The sequence below is a fragment of the Daktulosphaira vitifoliae genome, unplaced genomic scaffold (genome assembly GCF_025091365.1).
Source record: "Daktulosphaira vitifoliae isolate Bord-2020 unplaced genomic scaffold, ASM2509136v1 Scaffold_1, whole genome shotgun sequence".
NCBI classification, from domain to species: Eukaryota; Metazoa; Arthropoda; class Insecta; order Hemiptera; family Phylloxeridae; genus Daktulosphaira; species Daktulosphaira vitifoliae.
The window spans coordinates 84,944,143-84,965,030 of record NW_026099572.1 but is presented as its reverse complement, the minus strand read 5'-3'; the positions used below and the strand labels follow the sequence as shown (position 1 = coordinate 84,965,030).

Below are 20,888 nucleotides of genomic sequence, written 5' to 3'. Positions count from 1 at the left end.
AAATTTGTATAAAAAATAGAACTTTTTCAACTTAACTTTTGAAAATGTTCTAGGAATACTGCATCTTTTAAATATATGTAAAATAATGTTTACATTATGTACTATAAGTTTTAAAAAAAATTTATACCGACGACCTATTTTGTATGTGCAAATGACTGTCAAAGTAGAACGAATAATAGGAGTTAATTTTGCTTTAGAATAATCCACCAATTTCTTAAAATTAAACACTATCTACAGATTTGCATTGAAGAGTTTCTTATGATAGAGATTTTAATCACTGTCATGTATCAAGTATACTTGTCTCAAAATTATATGTAACTTAATCATCTATCAATTATATTAAAAATATACATTAGTAATGTTGTAACTAATAATCTTTGCAATGAAAGTTGTAATATCGATAAAAAAAAACATATGTAAAATTTAAAATCAAACTGAACATCTATAAGTGTTTTAATCATGTTTTTAGTGTGGAATATTTTTCGAGTAATANTTAATCATGTTTTTAGTGTGGAATATTTTTCGAGTAATATAAAATTCAACACATAATATTACATAAAAATCTTACAAATTACGTAAGATTTTATTAGAATTGATATAAACAATTTTTATTAAAAGGACGTGACATCATGAAAGTATTTGTACTATTCAAAATAATTAAAAAATTTTTTTTCGTACCTAAATATATAATATAAATGCATTATTCATGTAAGTAAACTGTTTTGAACATATATTAAATTATAAATATAATGTATAATTTGTTATCCCATATAATATATTATAATGTATAATTATACTGTGTAAATTGAAAATTTTAGAGCAGTTCTGTTTTTAAAATTTTCTGTAATTTATTGCTAACATTTATTTACGTCCAACTCATTCTGACATATTATTTAATAGTTTTAATTAATTAAATTAAATATTAGATAAAATTTTATATAATTTTTATACAATTAATTATTTGATATAATTATATATAAAAACGGTAGCACAGTGGGGTCGAGGCACAGTGTGGACGAGGCATAGATGGGACAAGTATAGATGATATCTGACAGTGATTAAAATCACTATCATAAGAAACGCTTCGATGCAAATCTGTAGATAGTGTTTCCTTTAGAGAAATTGGTGAAATATTTTAAAAGCAACATGAACTCTTATTTCTTTAATTATATCCTGATTAGTAGTTCTTTGATTTTAAAATATAATATATGAATAAATACTAATTATAGTTTTTAAATTTAGTATGAAATTGTGAGGCCAGCTATGATGTATGGTTCATAGTGTTGGGCGGTTGATAAGAAAGTAGAGCAGAGAATAAGTGTAGCAGAGATGAGAATGCTTAGTTGGATGAGTGGAGTGACTAGAGAAGATAGGATAAGGAACGAGCATATAAGAGGAAGTATAGGTGTTGCGTCAATCGTGGATAAGATGACAGAAAATAGACTTAGATTGTTTAGTCATGGTATGAGGAAAGAAGAATCGAAAGCTGTAAGAACAGTTATAGAAATGAATGTTGAAGGAAGAAGAGATAGAGGAAGACCAAAAAAGAGATGGAGGGATGCTATTGAATGCGATTTGAGGACAGCTGATGTGAGCGTAGAAGATGTGGGAGATCGTGTCAAGTGGAAGCTTAGGATAAGGGTGGCCGACCCCAAGTAGTTGGGATTAAGGCAAAGAAAAAGAAAAATATTACCAGAAATTCCGGTGGCAATTGACATAATATGATTGTTGTTTCGGAATGTACAATTTAGCGTTTAGTTGGGTTTAAATAATATAGCGTCAAATCAATTACCTACTCTATCGGTTGTATCTCAATATACACTACACTTTAATGATACAATAAATAAATAAACTCACACATACACACATATGCATTTATAACATTGTGTCTAATGTAAGTATAACATGATAAAAAGTAACCGTAAAATGAAAAAAATGGAATATAAATTTTATTACTCATATTAAATGTAATGTAACTCGAAAAATATTTGTTTAAATGAAAAAATATAAGATTATATTTTTATTTATAATTGTCTTTTAAACAACTTTTGTGCGAAACTTTTTTTTGTAAGTTAAATATTTTTTTTTGAGAAAATTAAGAAAGCTCATATTTTTGAACTTTTGCGAGGATTTAAAAAAAAAGCTCAATTCCAATCTTGAGGACTATTAGTATGTCATTATACATATTTTAATTCAACTTTTAAAAAAACAAAATTTTTTCCGCAATTTTTCCTTTGTTGACAGGCCTAGATGTCAATTTTAAACTTGTAATTGAGCTAAAAGTTATGGTAATATATTCAATTTATTTTACTATAAACTTTCATAAATCTTTATCAAAAATTTTTCATCAACTTTAAAGAACCAAAAAAATAGGTTAAAATTGAAAATTTGGACTGATTATTTTTAACATATTAAAAATCAAATCAGTAATAATTTGAAAACAAATTTTTTTTTCTTTTAATTATTATTTTATATATATAATTAGTAATAATATAAAAAATTAGAAGTGATAGAAATAGTCTACTTGCAGATTTGAAAACAACGCGAAAATTTGATTTAGAAAAGTATATTTTTGCTTCTGATGAAAGTTCCTTGTAGTCCAGTGCATTTTTTTATAGTAACAAACAGTTTTTATTGAAAATTATTGTATCAAGCCCTTTAAATTTTTATACACGTAAAAGTAAAGCAAAATATAACTTCTTTATTATTTTTATAATTTCTCCGTTTAAATTACAATATTAAATATCAATTTCATACTAAATTTAATAATTATAATTAGTATATATTCATATATTATATTTTAAAATCAAAGAACTACTAATCATGATATAATTAAAGAAATAAGAGTTGATGTTGCTTTTGGAATAATCCACCAATTGCCTAATTAAAACAAAAAAAAAAAAAGTTTGTTGGGAATTTTTTCTGCTATTCTGCAAAATTACTCCTTCGTTGACTAGAATGAATCATTAAATAGAAAATTTTATGAGAATTAAAACAATGTTATTTTTAAGATTAATATGCAGTCAGAAAGTTTTATAATTATTATTTATTGTAAATTTATCAGAAAAACTCATTATTTTTTGCATTTTTATCGTAATAGAACACTTAAATAGAAATCATAGTAATCATTTCTAAGTAATTTTTGATATTTAAAAAGATTCTACTATTGAAATATCCAGAACTGAATTAATTTTAATGATTTACTTTAACTAAAAAAAAAAAAGTTAATATTTTGAATCCCTCTTGTGGGCAGGTAAAGGGTTAGATTTATAAAAAAAACCAAATGATAGATAAAGACATGCATCTAAATAAAAAAAAATATACTGATTTGGTCATTTTTGATAAAGTTATAACAATTAACAAAGTTATAAGTTTTATACACTGGACTACAAGGAACTTCCATCAGAAACAAAAATATACTATTCTAAATCAACTTTTCGCGATGTTTTAAAATGTGCAATTAGACTTTTTCTATAACTTCTAAGTTTTAATATTATTAAAAAATAGTTTTTACATATAAAAAAAAATAATTAAGAACAAAAAAAATTGTTTTAAATTAATACTGATTTGATATAATATTTAATATTAATTTGATTATTAATAAGTTAAAAATAAGGAAAATGACATATTTAACCTATTTTGTTAATCGTTTAAAGTTGATTGTTGTAAATGTTTATAATAAAAAAAAAAAATTTATTTTACCATAACTTTTAGCTCAATTGGTAAGTTTGACATTGACATAATTAAATAGAAAATTTTATGACAATTAAAAAAATTGTATCGTTAAGATCAATATGCAGTCAGAAAGTTTTATAATTACTATTTATTGTAAATTTATCAGAAAAGCTCAATATTTTTTTGCATTTTTATGGTAATAGATAACTTAAATAGAAGTAATAGTAATAATTTCCTAGGAACTTTTGTTGTTTGTTGAAAAGATTCTATAATTGAAATATTGAGAACTTAATTAATTTTAATGATTTACTTTAACTAAATGTACCAATCAAAACAAAGTTGTTAAAAAGATTTACTCAATTGAGTGTATTATAAAATTTGATTATATTTGTAAAAATCAATTGTTAATTCAGGAGAAAAAACAATCATTTTTTTTAGAAATGATTTATATAGCAACATGTTACAAAAAAAAATTGTAATATTATAGTCTAGTAGTAGCACACACAAATAGAGTAAAAAAATTATTAAATTACAAAGTAAAATGATTTAATTTTGTAGTTGAAACCTATCATATCAAACTTCATTCGTTAATAAATATTTTGAAAACATTAGAAATTAATGATTTTAATTGTCTTTATGGAGACGATGTAATAACTAACTGTTTAATTGATAAATTAGAATTTTTTTTTCAATTTTTGAGAGTAATATCTTCAACTAGATACGAATTGTAGTAATTTGACGTATTGTTGAAAAAAGTAGGTCAAGTTAGAGCAGAGAAAATAAATGATAGTCACAAAAAAATATCTTCTCGGCTTTGCATCGAAGCGAAAACTTAAAATATAGTAAAATAATTTTAATACGAATAAGAAATTTCTTCTTGCAAGGGGCGACTAAAGTGATGGGATCCTTGATCTTTATTGAAGTTATTGAATCTAAATGTGATAAAAATCAAACGAGTTAAAATTTATACTAACTTAAAAAGAATTAAGAAAAAATGCAAAAAATTCATTGCCATATGCGGGTTGGAACCTCGTACCCCAAGCGTGTAAAACATAAATTTTACCAACTCGGCAACCGTACGTTGCTTCCGGCGGTTGAAAAATTGGCTATTTAAGCTAGTTCAAATTTCAAAGTTATTTTTCTCGACTTAAAAGAAACAAACATATTTAAATAAGTTTAACTATCTATACTATATCAATTTTAATTTATATAATATTTATGAAAATCTGTACTCCCCTTGTCAGGTATTTTAAAATAAAATAAAATACAAAACCCAGAATTTTAACACAAAAATAGCATATTTTTGCATACGGTAGTCATTTTTACCATGAAGACAAATCCAGAGGTCAAATTTTTTTTTTTCACATTAAAGTATATTACATAAGCTTTAATTTAAGATATATTTAAAAGTGTCAGTATTTCCGGAATACTTTCAAAAATTAAATTGAAAATATCGTAGTAACAATACGCATGTTTAAAGTTTTGACCCCCCTTGTTAAAGGGGTATGATCCGATTTACAAAAAAAGCGTGCCAGATGAAAGGGGTATATCAATATTTATTATAAAAAAATAATAATATAGATCCATACATTTTTCCAAAAGTTATATAAAATATAAATTAAATAATATAACATATAAAATCGAGATTTTTTTCACGGAAATCGTACGTTTTTCTTTAACTTTGATGTCCGTTTTCATCACGAAGACAAGTTCAGAGGTCAAATTTTTTTTTTTTAAATTAAATTATATTACATAATCTTTAATTTAAGATATATATAAAAGTGTCAGTCTTTCCGGAACATTTTCAAAAGTTAAGTTGAAAAAGTTCTACTTTCTATACGCATTTTAAAAGGTTTGCACCCCCCCTGTATAAAGGGAAATGGTCCGATTTTAAAAAAAAGTATGTCGAATGAAAGAAGTANTGAAAAAAAAGACATCGAATGAAAGAGGTTAATGTAAAGTATTTATTGTTAAAAAATAGAATTGATTCATGCATTTTTTAAAAAGTTATAGCATCATAATGTTAAAAAATGTAAAATATAATATCAAGAATTTTTTCACAAAAATAGCATATTTTTGCATACGGTAGTCATTTTCACCATGAAGACAAGTCCAGAGGTCAAATTTTTTTTTTTCAAATTAAAGTATATTATATTAGCTTTAATTTAACATATATATAAAAGTGTCAGTCTTTCCGGAACATTTTCAAAAGTTAAGTTGAAAAAGTTAATTTTTTGTAAAAAAGTTACCATTTTGAAACCCTTCCTGTGGGCTGTTAAAGGGTCAAATGTTCACAAAAATATATAAAATGATAGGTAATTATCTAAGGTATCTATAAAAAAAAATTTATAATGATTCAGTCATTTTTAAAAAAGTTATGGCAATTTTAAGTAAAAAAAAATGAAAAAATATCGTAAATTAGCGATTTTTAAATTTGTAATTTTTTGGGGGATTTCCCCCGTTTACGAGGAACGAGGGATTTTTTTTCAATTTTTGAGGGTAATGTCTTCAACTAGATACAATTTGTGATCTTTTGACATATTTTTCATCAAAATCGGTTCAGTGAGAGCTGAGATTGAGCGTATACAGACACAAAAAAAAAATACACATCATAGTAAAATTAATACCTTCTCAGCTTCGCATCGAAGCTAAAAATAAAAAACTCATCTAAATCTATAGTATAATAATAATTATATTACATTTTAGATTATAATTATTATACACTATTTATTATATTAAATTGGTAGGTGCCCAATAGTTTACCTAAAAGTCATAATCGCGTTAATGTAAAATAAAATAAAAATTACATAACGATAAATCAAATTTATAAAAATAAATAAATGAAACATCTCCCTAACTAGAACTATATACGAAGAGTAATAATTTAAGATCATCGCGTTTGCTTATGAAATTACATTTTTCATTGTTTTAACTTTAAAAAAAATTAAATCATTAAAGATTTTCGAAGTAGATATAAAATGTTCAATTATTCATTAAACGTTTAAAAATAATAAAATTAAAAAAAAAATCATTAGTTGTTAATAAAGTAATTATAGTCACTTGGGTGCCGTAACCATCTGGTTAAATAATTATTATACTACAAGAAAGTCAGGGATTTAGAAAAAAAAATGTTTGAGTCAAGAAACACAAATTTAACTTTATTTTGATAATACAGTATAGTATAAACTTAGAATTATTATACTATTCAAATAAAAGCAACTAGTTAATTTGAAAGTCAAAACTTTAAAGAAAATAACATTTCACTTAATATTTCACTTCATACATATAAGCTTAATTTTAACTTTTTATTGTGTTAATATCCAGCCTTAATAATCATTGACGTAAAAGAGATTCAAATAATAATAATTATAATTTAAATTTAAATATTAAATTTATATATAATATGTATTATAATGTATGTTTTATTATTATATAAAACACCTGAACCGACTTCAAAATTACAGAGTGTATAGTACGTAAGGAAACAGGTTAATTGTTACTAATATTGAGAACAATAGAAACCCGTTTTCTTATTTACTAAACACTCTATACAATGGCGAATTATGAGGGGGTGGCACAGGGGCACATGCCCCCCATTGATTGAGTCATGTAATTATTTCATCAAGAAATGTAATAATATATAATATTATTAGAAAAAGTTATTTTTTGGCTATCGATAATAACATCGATTAATCGATATAATTAGCTCTTGATCCAAATTTGACGACCGCACAGTTATTCCATTAATGTTATCACCTATTTTTGAAGAGTTTATTACGTAGAGATACACTCTGTATAAAAAGAAATGGTTTTATTAATAAAAATGGATTCAAAACAAATAACAGATTTTTTCAAAAACATCTAAAATATATGTTAACAAAAGTTATGAACAAAAAAAATAGACGTTTTATGATACTCTATTTATGAACATTTTTGTATCTATCCCTTATAAATTTCAAAATACGCCACTGGCCCTATATATACATTGAAATAAGAAATTATGACAGTAATAACAATAATTTATTTCTCAAAATTCTTTCTTTCTATTTTACTTTAGTCACATTAAAAAATTCACAAATTAAAAAAAAATCGAATTTATTTTTGTCAGAGGCAATTGTCCAATTTAAATAAAAAATATGTCAAATGAAAGATATATATATATATGTAATGTAATTAAAAAAAAATTGTGTTAATACATACATTTTTCGAAATGTTATGGCAATTTAAAGTTGGAAATTTAAAATCGAAAATATTATCACAGAAATAGCGTTTTTTTAAACTACGGCAGCCTTTTGCACGTAGCAGATAAGGTGTCGGGACAAATTTTTTTTTTCATTTTATAGTACATGACATAAGCTTTAATTTTATATATGTTTAAAGGACACAGTAATTCCGGAACATTTTCAAAAGTTAAGTTGAAAAAATGAGTTTTGTAAAAATGTTGCTATTTTAAATACAACACTTTGAATAGGTTAAGTGTTAGATTTACAAAAAAGATATCAAATGAAAAGGAAATATTTAAGGTTTTAATTATTTTGATTCAAAAATTTTCTAAAAAAGTATGTATCAACACAAATTTTTTTTTCTAAACACATTATATATATTTCTTTCACTTGACAATTTCTCCTTAAATCGGGAGCGTTCAAAACTTGAAATTTTTTATAAAAAATAGAACTTTTTTAATTTAACTTTTGAAAATGTTCCGGTAATACTGCGTCCTTTTAACATATATTAAATTAAAGCTTATGTCATGTACTATAAAATTAAAAAAAAAAATTTTGTGCCGACGACCTATCTTCTATATGCAAATGGGTACCGTATTCAAAAATATTCTATTTTTGTGTAAAAATCCAGGGTTTGTCTTTTANATGGGTACCGTATTCAAAAATATTCTATTTTTGTGTAAAAATCCAGGGTTTGTCTTTTATGTTTTATTTTAAAATATCTTATAAGGGAAATACACTGACTTTCATGAATATTATATAATTTAATTGACATAAAATAAAGTTCATAAGACATAAGAAATTAAACTTTTAAATTTTTTTTGTTTTTTTAAAGTCCAAAAAGTAACTTTTAAATTTGAGTTAGCTTAAATTGCTAATTTTATCATGCGACGAAAGCGGCGAACAGTTGCCGAATCGGTAACACTTGTGTATTCCACGCATAGGGAATTGTAATTATCCACCAATTTCTTAGAATTTAACACTATTTACAGATTTGCATCGAAGCGTTTCTTATGATAGGGATTTTAATCACTGTCAGATTAAATCTATACTGGACCCAACTATGCCAAGTACCCACTGTGACGCGACTCCGCTGTGCTGGGTTTTTTTTATGTTTATTATTAGTGAAGGCGTTTATAGCATACCACAATTTGCAGATTTATGCTATAAAATCTATTATCAATTAAATAATAATAAAGTAATAACAGGACTAATAGTAATTTAAACGAAGTAATTTCACACAACATTTGCTGGATCGTTCATAGCAAATGGTGGTTGTGTAGGTTTTCCATTCTCTAACGAAATAACTAATTATATAAATGTCATTTTACAGGGAAAATTTAAAATATTATTATCAAATGGGTATACAGTTGGTAATTAGAAAGATGATCTTTTAATTTTACCTACTAGTACGCGTCTTAAATTATCAAATTATCATGGAATAGACATGAAATACGTACTTACAACATGGGATCATAATGAACCCTCCACAAATTGTGATGAAAACGAATTTAATGTTATATACTCTGGCCCTGCGTCATTAATTTGTCAGTTAAAAAAGAAATGGAAAAACTATGGTTTATTAGCTTTGGTAATATTATTGGTGGTTGTTTAGGTTTATTTTCTATTTATATAAACTAATCATCATATTTATTAATACAATATTAAATATGACTATACTATATGAAACATTTGGATTTTGCTTCAAATTACTAGCTGGCATATGCTCTAGTATTACACAAAACCTTGTGACGTAAAAAATTGACCTATTCATTATTCGTATTGTTTAACACAATAAGTTAATTAAATTATTAGTTATTGGTAAACATCATATAATTAAGTGTAACTGCTCAGCAATTGGTAATGCGGTGTGATTGTCTAGGTAGTATTAATTTCGTGGGGAATCAAAAATAATTTAGAACATTAAAGTTCAATAATAACTAAATTAAATCGTCCTAAATAATTCAGTCGTTTATTCTCGTTTTGTTCAAATGTGTTTTTGGCCTGGTCGTGAAATAAATTTTTTCCAGCCATTATTATTGCTAAGTACACTTACATTTTAATGGCTGCTTAACTTCTACTTTTGGCCCTTGCAATTGAGCCATGAGTGAAGACTCGTTTGTTGGCTACGGCCTGGACATCTTGGTATTATAATTTTGGTAACTTTGTACAACATTCCCGTCTCTTTATTTCATCCATTCGTTTTTTTCTGTATTCGTGCATTGTCACGAGGTTTCTTTGAATATGAACTTTAATTACATTAATATACTTTAATTATTTTAATATGATTATTCTATTCTATCTTCTCTTTCTGACACATTTTTGCTCATTAACTATTCGTAAATTGTTTGTTGTAAAATATTGTTTTCTTTAGTACGTTAATTATTTTTGTGATGTGAGTGTAATAAAACCTCACCTATATTGGACCAATTTAGACATGCTTAGTAGTCTCAAGACTCTGTATAAAAGACCTAGATCTATATTGACCGATGTCAAGTTATTCGTTTGAAAATTATTGCAGTGATAACCATTTTATTATATTAAATATTACAAAATACGTTCCTAGTCTTTGGTCCAATAGAACATAGTCAATAAAGCAGTGTCAGAGATTATTTTCTCCCTCATTTTCTATTTATTTTATTTGTCCTTTAGATCATTTAATAATTTGTAATAATTTTGACTATGACTTGAGATATATTATATAAAAGAATTTGTAATCTTTATAGTATTTTTGAACATGTATGATTTGTGACTGACATTTTTTTTTATTGTACTTCAGGCAAAATTATCTAATTTAAATTTAGATTTGTTATTAGTTAATTTAATTATAAAAATAGAACATCACCGCCCATACTACTAGTGTACCAGTTTTTTATTTCATTTTCCCCTAGATTTAGGGTAAAGAACTTAGTAATTTGAACAAGAGTATGACATAAAAATTTCAAATTTTGAGTGTATACATTTACAAAAAAAAAAAAAGAAAAATGGATTCGGATTTATTTTTCGTGATAACGACGTTGGTCATATATTTCATAATTCCAATTCAAGTAATCAGAGATATTATGTTTATTGCACTGGCAGTAGTGTCGCTACAGACATTATTGGAAATGAAATTTTCTAAGAAGAAAAAACTTACTAAAACAGTAGAACCTATTATGAATACTTGCATGGATTTGACTACACATCCTAATAATTTGGAAATATCTTTTTTGACAAATGAATTATTTGTAGTAGAACCACTCAGGGAAAATAAATTTGCGTTAACTACGATTATTAAAACCGAAAAATAACACCTTATGCGAACATTTCATTAATGAAAAACTAATTGAATCGATTAAAAAACTGAACTCAAAAATTATTATACAAATAGGAATTGAAAAATAGCCAGCCAATAAATATACAGACATTTCCGTATTAGCCAATAATTCTATTAACACGAACATATCACAGTAAAAAAGCAAAATTTCACCTCAACCATTTAAAATTTGCCAAGAAATATTAACACATCAACTCAAGAAAACAACACTTTAATAAATAATTCTAACAACTTTAATAGAAAACCGTCTAAAAAATTAACAGAAATTATTAAAACATCAGAAGCCGTAGAAAATACTAAAGAAATATAACTTTACGACATGAAAATACTAATAACAAAAAATCTGCTACTAGAATTCGTCCTTATGATACTAAAAAACATTTAAGGTATAAAAGTTACTAATTCTTCTCTAAATTCGACGAAGGAATCATGACGGACAATTATAATAAAATAATTACTTAAGAAAACTTTAGTATTTTACTATTGAATATTTTATTTTTTTCAGAATCATTTTATTCCGTTTGTCCCGAGATCTTAAGCACACATATAGCGTTAAGATAACTAGGTCTAGACGTCGCTATGGATTCGTTTTGTGGTGCTGGTGGAAACGTCATCTAATTGGCCAAGAGATACACGTGAGTGATCGCTAAGGATATCAATACTAAAAAATTTGAATTCGCCAAAAGAAACGCAGAGATTTATGGAGTCAGGGACAAAGTTACATTTATACATGGAGATTTCTTCGCGATTGTAAAACATCAAAAAAATATAAGCCACAGGTCATAGTGACGTCTCCCATATGGGGCAGCCCTTCGTATAAGAAAAACGAAGTTTACAGTCTCGAGAAAAATTTGTGTAAGGAGTACGAAGAAGGCAGTAAAAAACTCTTAGACCTGCTGATAAGTATTGCTCCCAGCGTAGCACTGCACGTGCCTAAAACTACAGGTCGAAACGTGGTAAATTAATCTAAATTCTATTGGTAAATCACAGTTGTAGTTAATGTTTATCAATTAATTTTCTAGTTGATACAATTTGGAAAATTATTCGACCTCAACATGTTTTTGAGGCAATTTTCAACATGAACACGAAACTCTAATCTAGTGACAACAAACTTTACACGAACAAAAAACATCTCAAGTATGCAGAATATGCTGATTACTATTCTTTTTAATATATAATTCAGCCAATTCTTCTAACTATTCACATTATATCGATAAAGACAAATGTTCACATATTCTAATTTTCAATATTTTACCGTTATAAACATACCACCGACTTTTGAAATGATATAAATAGCTTACAATTATTTTATTTTTACCACAGCTTGCCGTGGGTGACATATTTTACTAAAAAGTAAGGTATAAATCATTGTGTTATGATTATATACATTTCAATGTACAACATATAGTATTTTTATTGATTTTTCTAAAGTATTTGTTTTTGTATAACTTAAATTTAATTTTTTTTTATGTATAAATTTTTATCTGTATATGACTACTTTAAATTATTCTTAATATATTTTGTTAATTACAAAAATGTAAATAAACTTTAATCACTAAAATTGCTTTGGCCGAAATATATTTTATATAATATTCTATAATAAATAATTATTATAAAAAATTGAATGCTTCGAGTTATTTTTTTGAATTTTCATTTGAAAATATTTTACTCATTTATTATTTAATTCATTTTCAATAAATTTATTTATGTTGGGTAAAATTTATTGGATCATTTTCTAGTGATTCTAGTGGATGATAAATAAATCAATAATAATTTATACAAATAAAAAATTATAATTTCTAGAAAAATTATTTTACTGTTTTGATGTGGTTAAAACCAAGTGTAAAACTTAATGCTGATCTAAGATTAATATTGGTTTGTCACTTATGTTGAAAACATCGTTTTCGAAATACATTCTCGCTGTTATTGAATTTTTTTTGGAAGTTGCTTTAATTAACATTTTTTACTTTTAACTAATAATCAATAATCATTTTTTTAAATTAAATAATATATTTTTAGAACATAATTAAAGACTAAAGTATTTATTAGCAAATAAAATTATCTGTATTATTAAAGAAAAACGGCAGCACAGTGGGGTCGCGGCACAGTAATGACGTGGCATAGATGGGACAAGTATAGATGATATCTGACAGTGAATAAAATCACAATCATAAGAAACGCTTCGATGCAAATCTGTAGATAATTTAATAAATTGGTAGTTATTTCAAAAGCAACTATAACTCTTGTTCCCTTAATTTTATCCCGATTTATAATTATAATATATGAATACATAATAATTATAGTAATTAAATTTAGTATGAAAGTGGTATTCAATAATATAAAACCCAGCACAGCGGGGTTGCGGCACAGTGGTGACGTGGTATAGATGGATCAAGTATAATGATATCTGACAGTGATTAAAATCACTATCAAAAAAAAACGCTTCGATGCAAATCTTTAGATACTGTTTAATTTTAAAAAATTGGTGGACTATTCCAAAAGCTACATTATCTGCTAGTTCATTATTAATATCCTAATTAAGATAAAGTATGTAGAATGAAAAAGGGATTATTAAAAAATATTATTTCTCATAAAAAAATAATGTTGATCCATACACTTTTCAATATGTCATAGCATTATAAAGTTAAAAATGTAAAAAATAAAATCGAGAATTTTCACACAATAATAGCATTCGGTAGCCATTTTCACCGTGAAGATAAAATAAAGTCCGAAATTTTTTTTTCGCATAATAAAGTAAATTACATTAGCTTTAATTTAAGATATATATAAAAGTGTCAGACCTTCCGGAACATTTTCAAAATTTAAGTTAAAAAAATTAATTTTTTGTGAAAAAGTTGTCATTTTAAATCCCCCCTTGTGAGCAGGTTAAGGATTAAATTAATGAAAAAAATATACCAAATGAAAGGTAATAATATTATGCATTTATGTAAAAAAAAATTATATTGATATGTTCATTTTTGAAAAAGTTATAGCACTTTTAAGTAAAAAAAATTGAAAAAATTTCGAAAATTAGCGATTTTTAAATTCGTAATTTTTTGGAGGTTTCCCCCTTTTACGGGGAACGAGGGAAATTTTTTCAATTTTGAAGGGTTATGTCTTCGACTAGATACGATTTGTGATCTTTTGACGTATCNCGTTATTTAATCTAATAAGCGAAATTTCTTACAATTGTTACAATAAGCGATTATTTTCAGTTAAAAAAAAAATTAAGACTTATTTATTTTTAATAAAAAAAAAGTAAAAAAAAAAAAAAAAAAAAAAAAAAAAAAAAAAAAAAACACATCTTAGTAAAATAATACCTTCTCAGCTTCGCATCGAAGATAATATTGTAATTTTTACGGAGATATTATAAAAATAAAAAGGAGTTGTATGTTCATATACTATTAACGCGTATAAAAATTTAAAGGGATTGATGCAATACTTTTTAATAAAAAAATGTTGTTATTTATGAATAAATACAATAGACTACAAGGAACTTTCATCAGAAACAAAAATATACTTTTCTAAATCAACTTTTTGCAATGTTTTTTAAATGTGCAATTAAACTTTTTTTATTACTTCTAAGTTTTAATATTATCACTTATTATTAAAAAATAAGTATTTAAATATAAAAAAAATTTAAGTAAAAATTATTAAGTAAATAAAAATAATGTTGAAAATTAGCGATTTTTGAATGTGTAATTTTTTGGTGGATTTTCCCCGTTTACGGGAATANTGTGTAATTTTTTGGCGGATTTTCCCCGTTTACGGGAATGAGGGAATTTTTTTCAATTATTCAGAGTAATGTTTTCGACTAGATACGATTTGTGATCTTTTGACATATCTTTCATCAAAATTGATCCAGTGATAGCTGAGATTGAGCGTATACAGACATAAAAAAATAAAAAAACAAAAAAAAACCCCATCANTATACAGACATAAAAAAATAAAAAACAAAAAAAAAACCCATCTTAGTAAAATTAATACTTACTCAGATTCAAATCGAAGCTAAAAATTTAGNAATTAATACTTACTCAGATTCACATCGAAGCTAAAAATTTAGTATATGGGATTTAAAATTTGAATTTTTTACATTTTTGATTTGCTTTCAATAGCAAGAATGTTCTTTATTTTGTCATATTTTTAAAAAATGATCATTTAATAAATTAATAATGTGTAATCTCATTTAATAATAATACAATATATTTGGGTATTATGACTTATATGCACTTTAAATATGATTTGTATTTTATTTTAAATTATATAATTACCTTAGGATCAATCCATGTCAAATATTCCAGAAGTGGTTGCACGGCGACCACATGTTTTTCTTGAATTTTAAGGTTTATTCTTTATGCTATAGTTAGATTAAAATAATTTTTATGGCCATTTCAATGTAAAAAATGTTAAAAATAGCCACTACGTTAAAAAACACACAGATTATTCAATATTAACGTAATCGAATTAAAATTTTATAATTTACCTTATTATAACTTAAATTTAACATTAAAAAAAAAAAAATTATGTGAAATTTCAAACCTTAATGACTTTCTGAACATGGTCTAAAAGTACAACAAAATGAAAAAACATAATACGAGATTTAAATTGTATAAAATTATTCTCGGCACTAGGGATAAACACAGATTTTTACCAATTAATAACAGTACCATGTTTCCTAAAAATAAGTAAACCTTAAGATATCATTAACTGATATTTATGAAGACACAATATTTGTTGCGGCGAGTTATATGTGGCCGCGTTCAACTTCCAACCCAAATGAAACCTGTTACACATAATAGTAGGGAAGCCGTTCGCTGTCCGGTAATAGTCGTCGCCTTATCTAGTCTGTTGTAACCTATTATGTACACCTATTGATATTAGTGGCGTCTCGTGGCTTGAACGACAGGACGATCACACGCCCACTAAAATTAATTAAAAAAAGAGAATTAATTGTATATTCTTAATTCTACATTATTATTAAAAATGAAAATTTTTAAATAGTAAAATAGCCGTGGGATCTTTGTGCCATATTTTTTTTATATTGAGCGCCTAACGCTTTTTTCACAATAATACTAATATTTTTCGTTCATTATTGTATTAAGCTTATTTTAAAAATTATTTTTCACTTTTTAGTTCGACATGCTTTAAAAGCATGTTTTTCAGTTTTTTAAATTATATTTTAGTACAATGATGATAATAAAATAATTATATCAAAACTAGATACTGCACCTTTATCAATAAATAAAATATTTACTCAGTTTTAAATAAGAATTATAAATTAAAACAAAATTAAATTTACTAAACGATTTTATGCTATTTTAAAATGACGATTTTTAACACTAAAACAACATAATATTATTATAAAATAAATAGAATTTCAATAATTTTATCATTTGAACGATTTTACTTATCAGTTTTATTCGAAAACTTCAATTTATTGAACCAATAATGTTTTTTTACTTTTTCATTATGATGTTTCTAGCGAGTAATTTATCAAACGCACTTCTTTTCGAAAGCCCACCTTTGGACGAGGTAAAACTATATTATTTAATTTTTAATAAAAGTTAATTTTTTAATTTTTTCTAATTAGAAAATTCATTTTGAGGATTATCTAAATGCTTATTAAAAAGTAGATTATTTTTTATTTTAACTTAAATAGATATACCATTTTTACACAATGCATCAAATTTAATTCAAATTTGATTTAAGAATAAAAAAATCTGCTATAGTTTTATTCGAGGATCAAAATCTCACGAAATTGAGATATTGAGTCATTAATTCGATAATTAAAATGTAGCTTCAACTTTAATTTAAAACTATTGTTACCATATAAAATAATATACATATTAGCATGTTTTTATTTTTCTTTTGGTTATAATTTAAATTAACAAAACCAAACCCAGCACAGGGGGGTCACGGCACAGTGGTGACGTGGCATAGTTGGATCAAGTATAATGATATCTGACAGTGATTATAATCACTATAAAAAAAAAACGCTTCGATGCAAATCTTTAGATACTGTTTAATTTTAAAAAATTGGTGGACTATTCCAAAAGCTACATGATCTGCTAGTTCATTATTAATATCCTCATTAAGATAAAGTATGTAGAATGAAAAAGGGATTATTAAAAAATATTAATTCTCATAAAAAAATAATGTTGATCCATACACTTTTCAATATGTCATAGCATTATAAAGTTAAAAATGTAAAATACAAAATCGAAAATTTTCACACATAAAAAGCATTCGGTAGCCATATTCACCGTGAAGATAAAATAAAGTCCGAAATTTTTTTTTTTCAAATTAAAGTATATTACATTAGCTTTAATTTAAGATATATATAAAAGTGTCAGTATTTCCGGAACACGTTCAAAAGTTAAGTTGAAAAAGTTCTACTTTCTATATGCATTTTTCAGATTTGAACACATACCGTATATAAGGTAATAGTCTGATTTAAAAAAAAATATGTCAAATGAAATATGCATATAAATACTACTTGAAACAATTGTATTGATCCATACATTTTTCAAAAAGTTATAGCATAATAAATTTAAAAATGTAAAATAGATAATCGAGAATTTTCACACAAAAATAGCATTCGGTAGCCATTTTCACCATGAAGACAAAATAAAGTATAAAATTTACGTTACAGGGAACGAGGGAAATTTTTTCAATTTTTGAGGATAATGTCTTCGACTATATACGATTTGTGATCTTTTACGTATCATTGAAAGTTATTTTTCTTGACTTCAAAGAAACAAAAAATTTAGATATGTTTAATTTTTTATACTATGTCAATTAGATTAATATAATATTTATGAAAATCAGCGTAATCCCCTTATAATAAAATAAAATACAAAACCAAGAATTTTAACACAATAATAGCAAATTTTTGAATACGGTAGCTATTTTCACCACAAAGACAAAATAAAGTCCGAATTTTTTTTTTAATATTTAAGTATAATACATAAGCTTCAATTTAAGATATATATAAAAGTTTCAGACTTTCCGGTACACTTTCAAAAGTTAAGTTGAAAAAGTTAATTTTTTGTAAAAAAGTTGTCATATTAAATCCCCCCTGTGTGCAGGTTAAGTGTCAGATTTACAAAAAAAATATACTAAATGATAGGTAAAGACATCAAGCATCTATAAAAATAAAATTATATTGATATGTTAATTTTTGAAAAGGTTATGGCAGTTTTTAGTAAAAAAATTGAAATAATTTCGAAAATTTGTGTCTATTACCACTTTTTCTCAGCTCTTACCAAACGGATTTCTTTCAACGATACGTCAAAAGATCACAAATTGTATCTAGTCGAAGACATTACCTTCAAAAATTGAAAAAATTTCCCTTGTTCCCCGTAAATAAGGAAAACCTCCCAAAAAATTTAAAATTTAAAAATCGCTAATTTTCGAAATTTTTTTTACTTAAAACTGCCATAACTTTTTCAAAAATGAACGAATCAATAGAATTATTTTTTTTGTAGATGTTTAATGTCTTTACCTATCATTTGGTATATTTTTTTTATAAATTTGACCCTAGACCTATGCACAGGGGGGGTTTTACAATGACAACTTTTTCACAAAAAATTAACTTTTTCAACTTAACTTTTGAAAGTTTTCCAGAAATACTGACACTTTTATATATATCTTTAATTAAAGCTAACGTAATGTACTTTGTTTTACAAAAAAAAATCCCTGTACTGGATTTTTCTATCACATATTTTTGGGATTATTTATAATTAGTAAAAAACGAGTATTTACATGTATATATATAAAAACAAGAAAAACAAATACAATTATTTGTAAGTTTATGTGAAAAGCTCAATATTATGTTAAAATCACTATTTTTTTTTGCATTTTAATCATAATTAATAATTTTAATTGAAATCATAGTAATTATTAGCTTCGATGCGAAGCTGAGAAGGTATTAATTTTACTATGATGTGTTTTTTTTTTTTTTTTTTTTTTTTTTTATTTTTTTTTTTGTGTCTGTGAACGCTCAATCTCAGCTCTCGCTGGACCGATTTTGATGAACAATATGTCAAAAGATCACAAATCGTATCTAGTCGAAGACATTACCCTCAAAAATTGAAAAAAATTCCCTCGTTCCCCGTAAACGGGGGAAATCCCCCAAAAAATTACAAATTTAAAAATCGCTAATTTTCGATATTTTTTCAATTTTTTTTACTTAAAATTGCCATAACTTTTTTAAAAATGACCGAATCAATATAATTTTTTTTTTTATAGATACCTTAGATAATTACCTATCATTTTATATATTTTTGTGAACATTTGACCCTTTAACAGCCCAAAGGATGGGGTTTCAAAATGGTAACTTTTTTACAAAAAATTAACTTTCTCAACTTAACTTTTGAAAATGTTCCGGAAAGACTGACACTTTTATATATGTGTTAAATTAAAGATAATGTAATATACTTTAATTTGAAAAAAAAAAATTCGACCTCTGGACTTGTCATCGTGGTGAAAACGGACATCAAAGTGATGAAAATGACTACCGTATGCAAAAATATGCTATTTTTGTGGAAAAATTCTTGATATTATATTTTACATTTTTTAACAAAATGTTGCTATAACTTTTTAAAAAATGCATGAATCAACTTTATTCTTTAATGATAAATACTTTATATATACTTCTTTCATTCGACATACTTTTTTTTAAAATCGGACCATTTCCCTTTATACAGGGGGGGTGCAAACCTTTTAAAATGCGTATAGAAAGTAGAACTTTTTCAACTTAACTTTTGAAAATGTTCCGGAAAGACTGACACTTTTATATATATCTTAAATTAAAGCTAATGTAATATACTTTAATTTGAAAAAAAAAAATTTGACCTCTGGACTTGTCATCGTGGTGAAAACGGACATCAAAGTTAAAGAAAAACGTTCGATTTCCGTGAAAAAATTCTCGATTTTATATTTTATATTATTTAATTAATATTTTATATAACTTTTGGAAAAATGTATGAGTAGGGTAATTTAGGGGATTCTAGAACCCCCCCGCCTCACCCCTTCACCCACCCACCTGTATAGGCGTGGTCGGGGGGTAATTTGTAAATAAAAAACACATTATTGTAAAATCAAGATACCACTTCAGCTACTCTGGAAAATTAAAAATTAAATACAATAGTAGGGTAAAATAGAGAGTTCTAGAACCCCCCCGCCTCACCCCTTCACCCACCCACCTGTATAGGCGTGGTAGGGGGGAGGGGCGTGTCACACAGTGGGCGTGGTCTCTCGATGGTGGGGGTAATGTCAAGGTCATATTGTGGGCGTGGTCTCTCGATGGTGGGGGTAATGGAGGATCGCATTCATGAGGGTGGGGGTAAGGAGAAGGCGTGGTCTTATCATAGATAAGATAAGGGAGGCGTGGTCTTATCATAGATGGGGTAAGGAGAGGCGTGGTCTTTCGATGGTGGGGGTAATGTCAAGGTCACACAGTGGGCGTGGTCTTTCGATGGTGGTNAGGAGTTAGGCGTGGTCTTATCATAGATAGTGCAATGGAGGCGCCGTCTTATCATAGATGAGGAAAGGGGAGGTCTTATTTAATGAAGGGGTAAGAGGAGGCGTGATCTTATCATAGAGGAGGAAAAGGGAGGAATGGTGGTGGTAAGGAGGGTCTGTGGGAGGGGCGTGGTCTCTCAATGGGGGGG

The 20,888-nt window shown here is 25.9% G+C and overlaps 3 protein-coding genes and 1 long non-coding RNA gene across 8 annotated transcripts in view; 2 read left to right on the top strand and 2 right to left on the bottom strand.

The window, feature by feature from the left end:
- The window catches only part of LOC126894563 (uncharacterized), a 226,991-nt gene that overhangs the window by 125,177 nt on the left and 80,926 nt on the right, over positions 1–20,888 (bottom strand). The gene's annotated exons all lie outside the window — the stretch shown is intronic.
- The window catches only part of LOC126894565 (uncharacterized), a 271,452-nt gene that overhangs the window by 217,002 nt on the left and 33,562 nt on the right, over positions 1–20,888 (top strand). The gene's annotated exons all lie outside the window — the stretch shown is intronic.
- Positions 7,123–20,888, bottom strand: part of LOC126894580 (uncharacterized) — a 21,994-nt gene continuing 8,228 nt past the window's right edge. The window contains exons 1-3 of one of the 3 annotated variants that reach the window (XR_007701450.1): positions 15,486–15,708; positions 15,249–15,265; positions 7,123–7,466 (exon numbers count right to left, since the gene is read on the bottom strand). This is a non-coding gene — a long non-coding RNA (uncharacterized LOC126894580). Of the gene's footprint in view, positions 7,467–15,248; positions 15,266–15,485; positions 15,709–20,888 lie in introns of those variants that run through there. The other 2 variants (XR_007701449.1, XR_007701448.1) reach the window with 2 other exon arrangements.
- The window catches only part of LOC126894566 (uncharacterized), a 129,313-nt gene continuing 125,007 nt past the window's right edge, over positions 16,583–20,888 (top strand). For 2 of the 3 annotated variants that reach the window (XM_050665682.1, XM_050665681.1), the window contains exon 1: positions 16,583–16,746. In XM_050665682.1, the coding sequence (XP_050521639.1) occupies positions 16,663–16,746 (84 nt within the window). In that variant the 5' untranslated portion in view covers positions 16,583–16,662. The remainder of the gene's footprint in view (positions 16,747–20,888) is intronic. The other variant, XM_050665679.1, reaches the window with a different exon arrangement.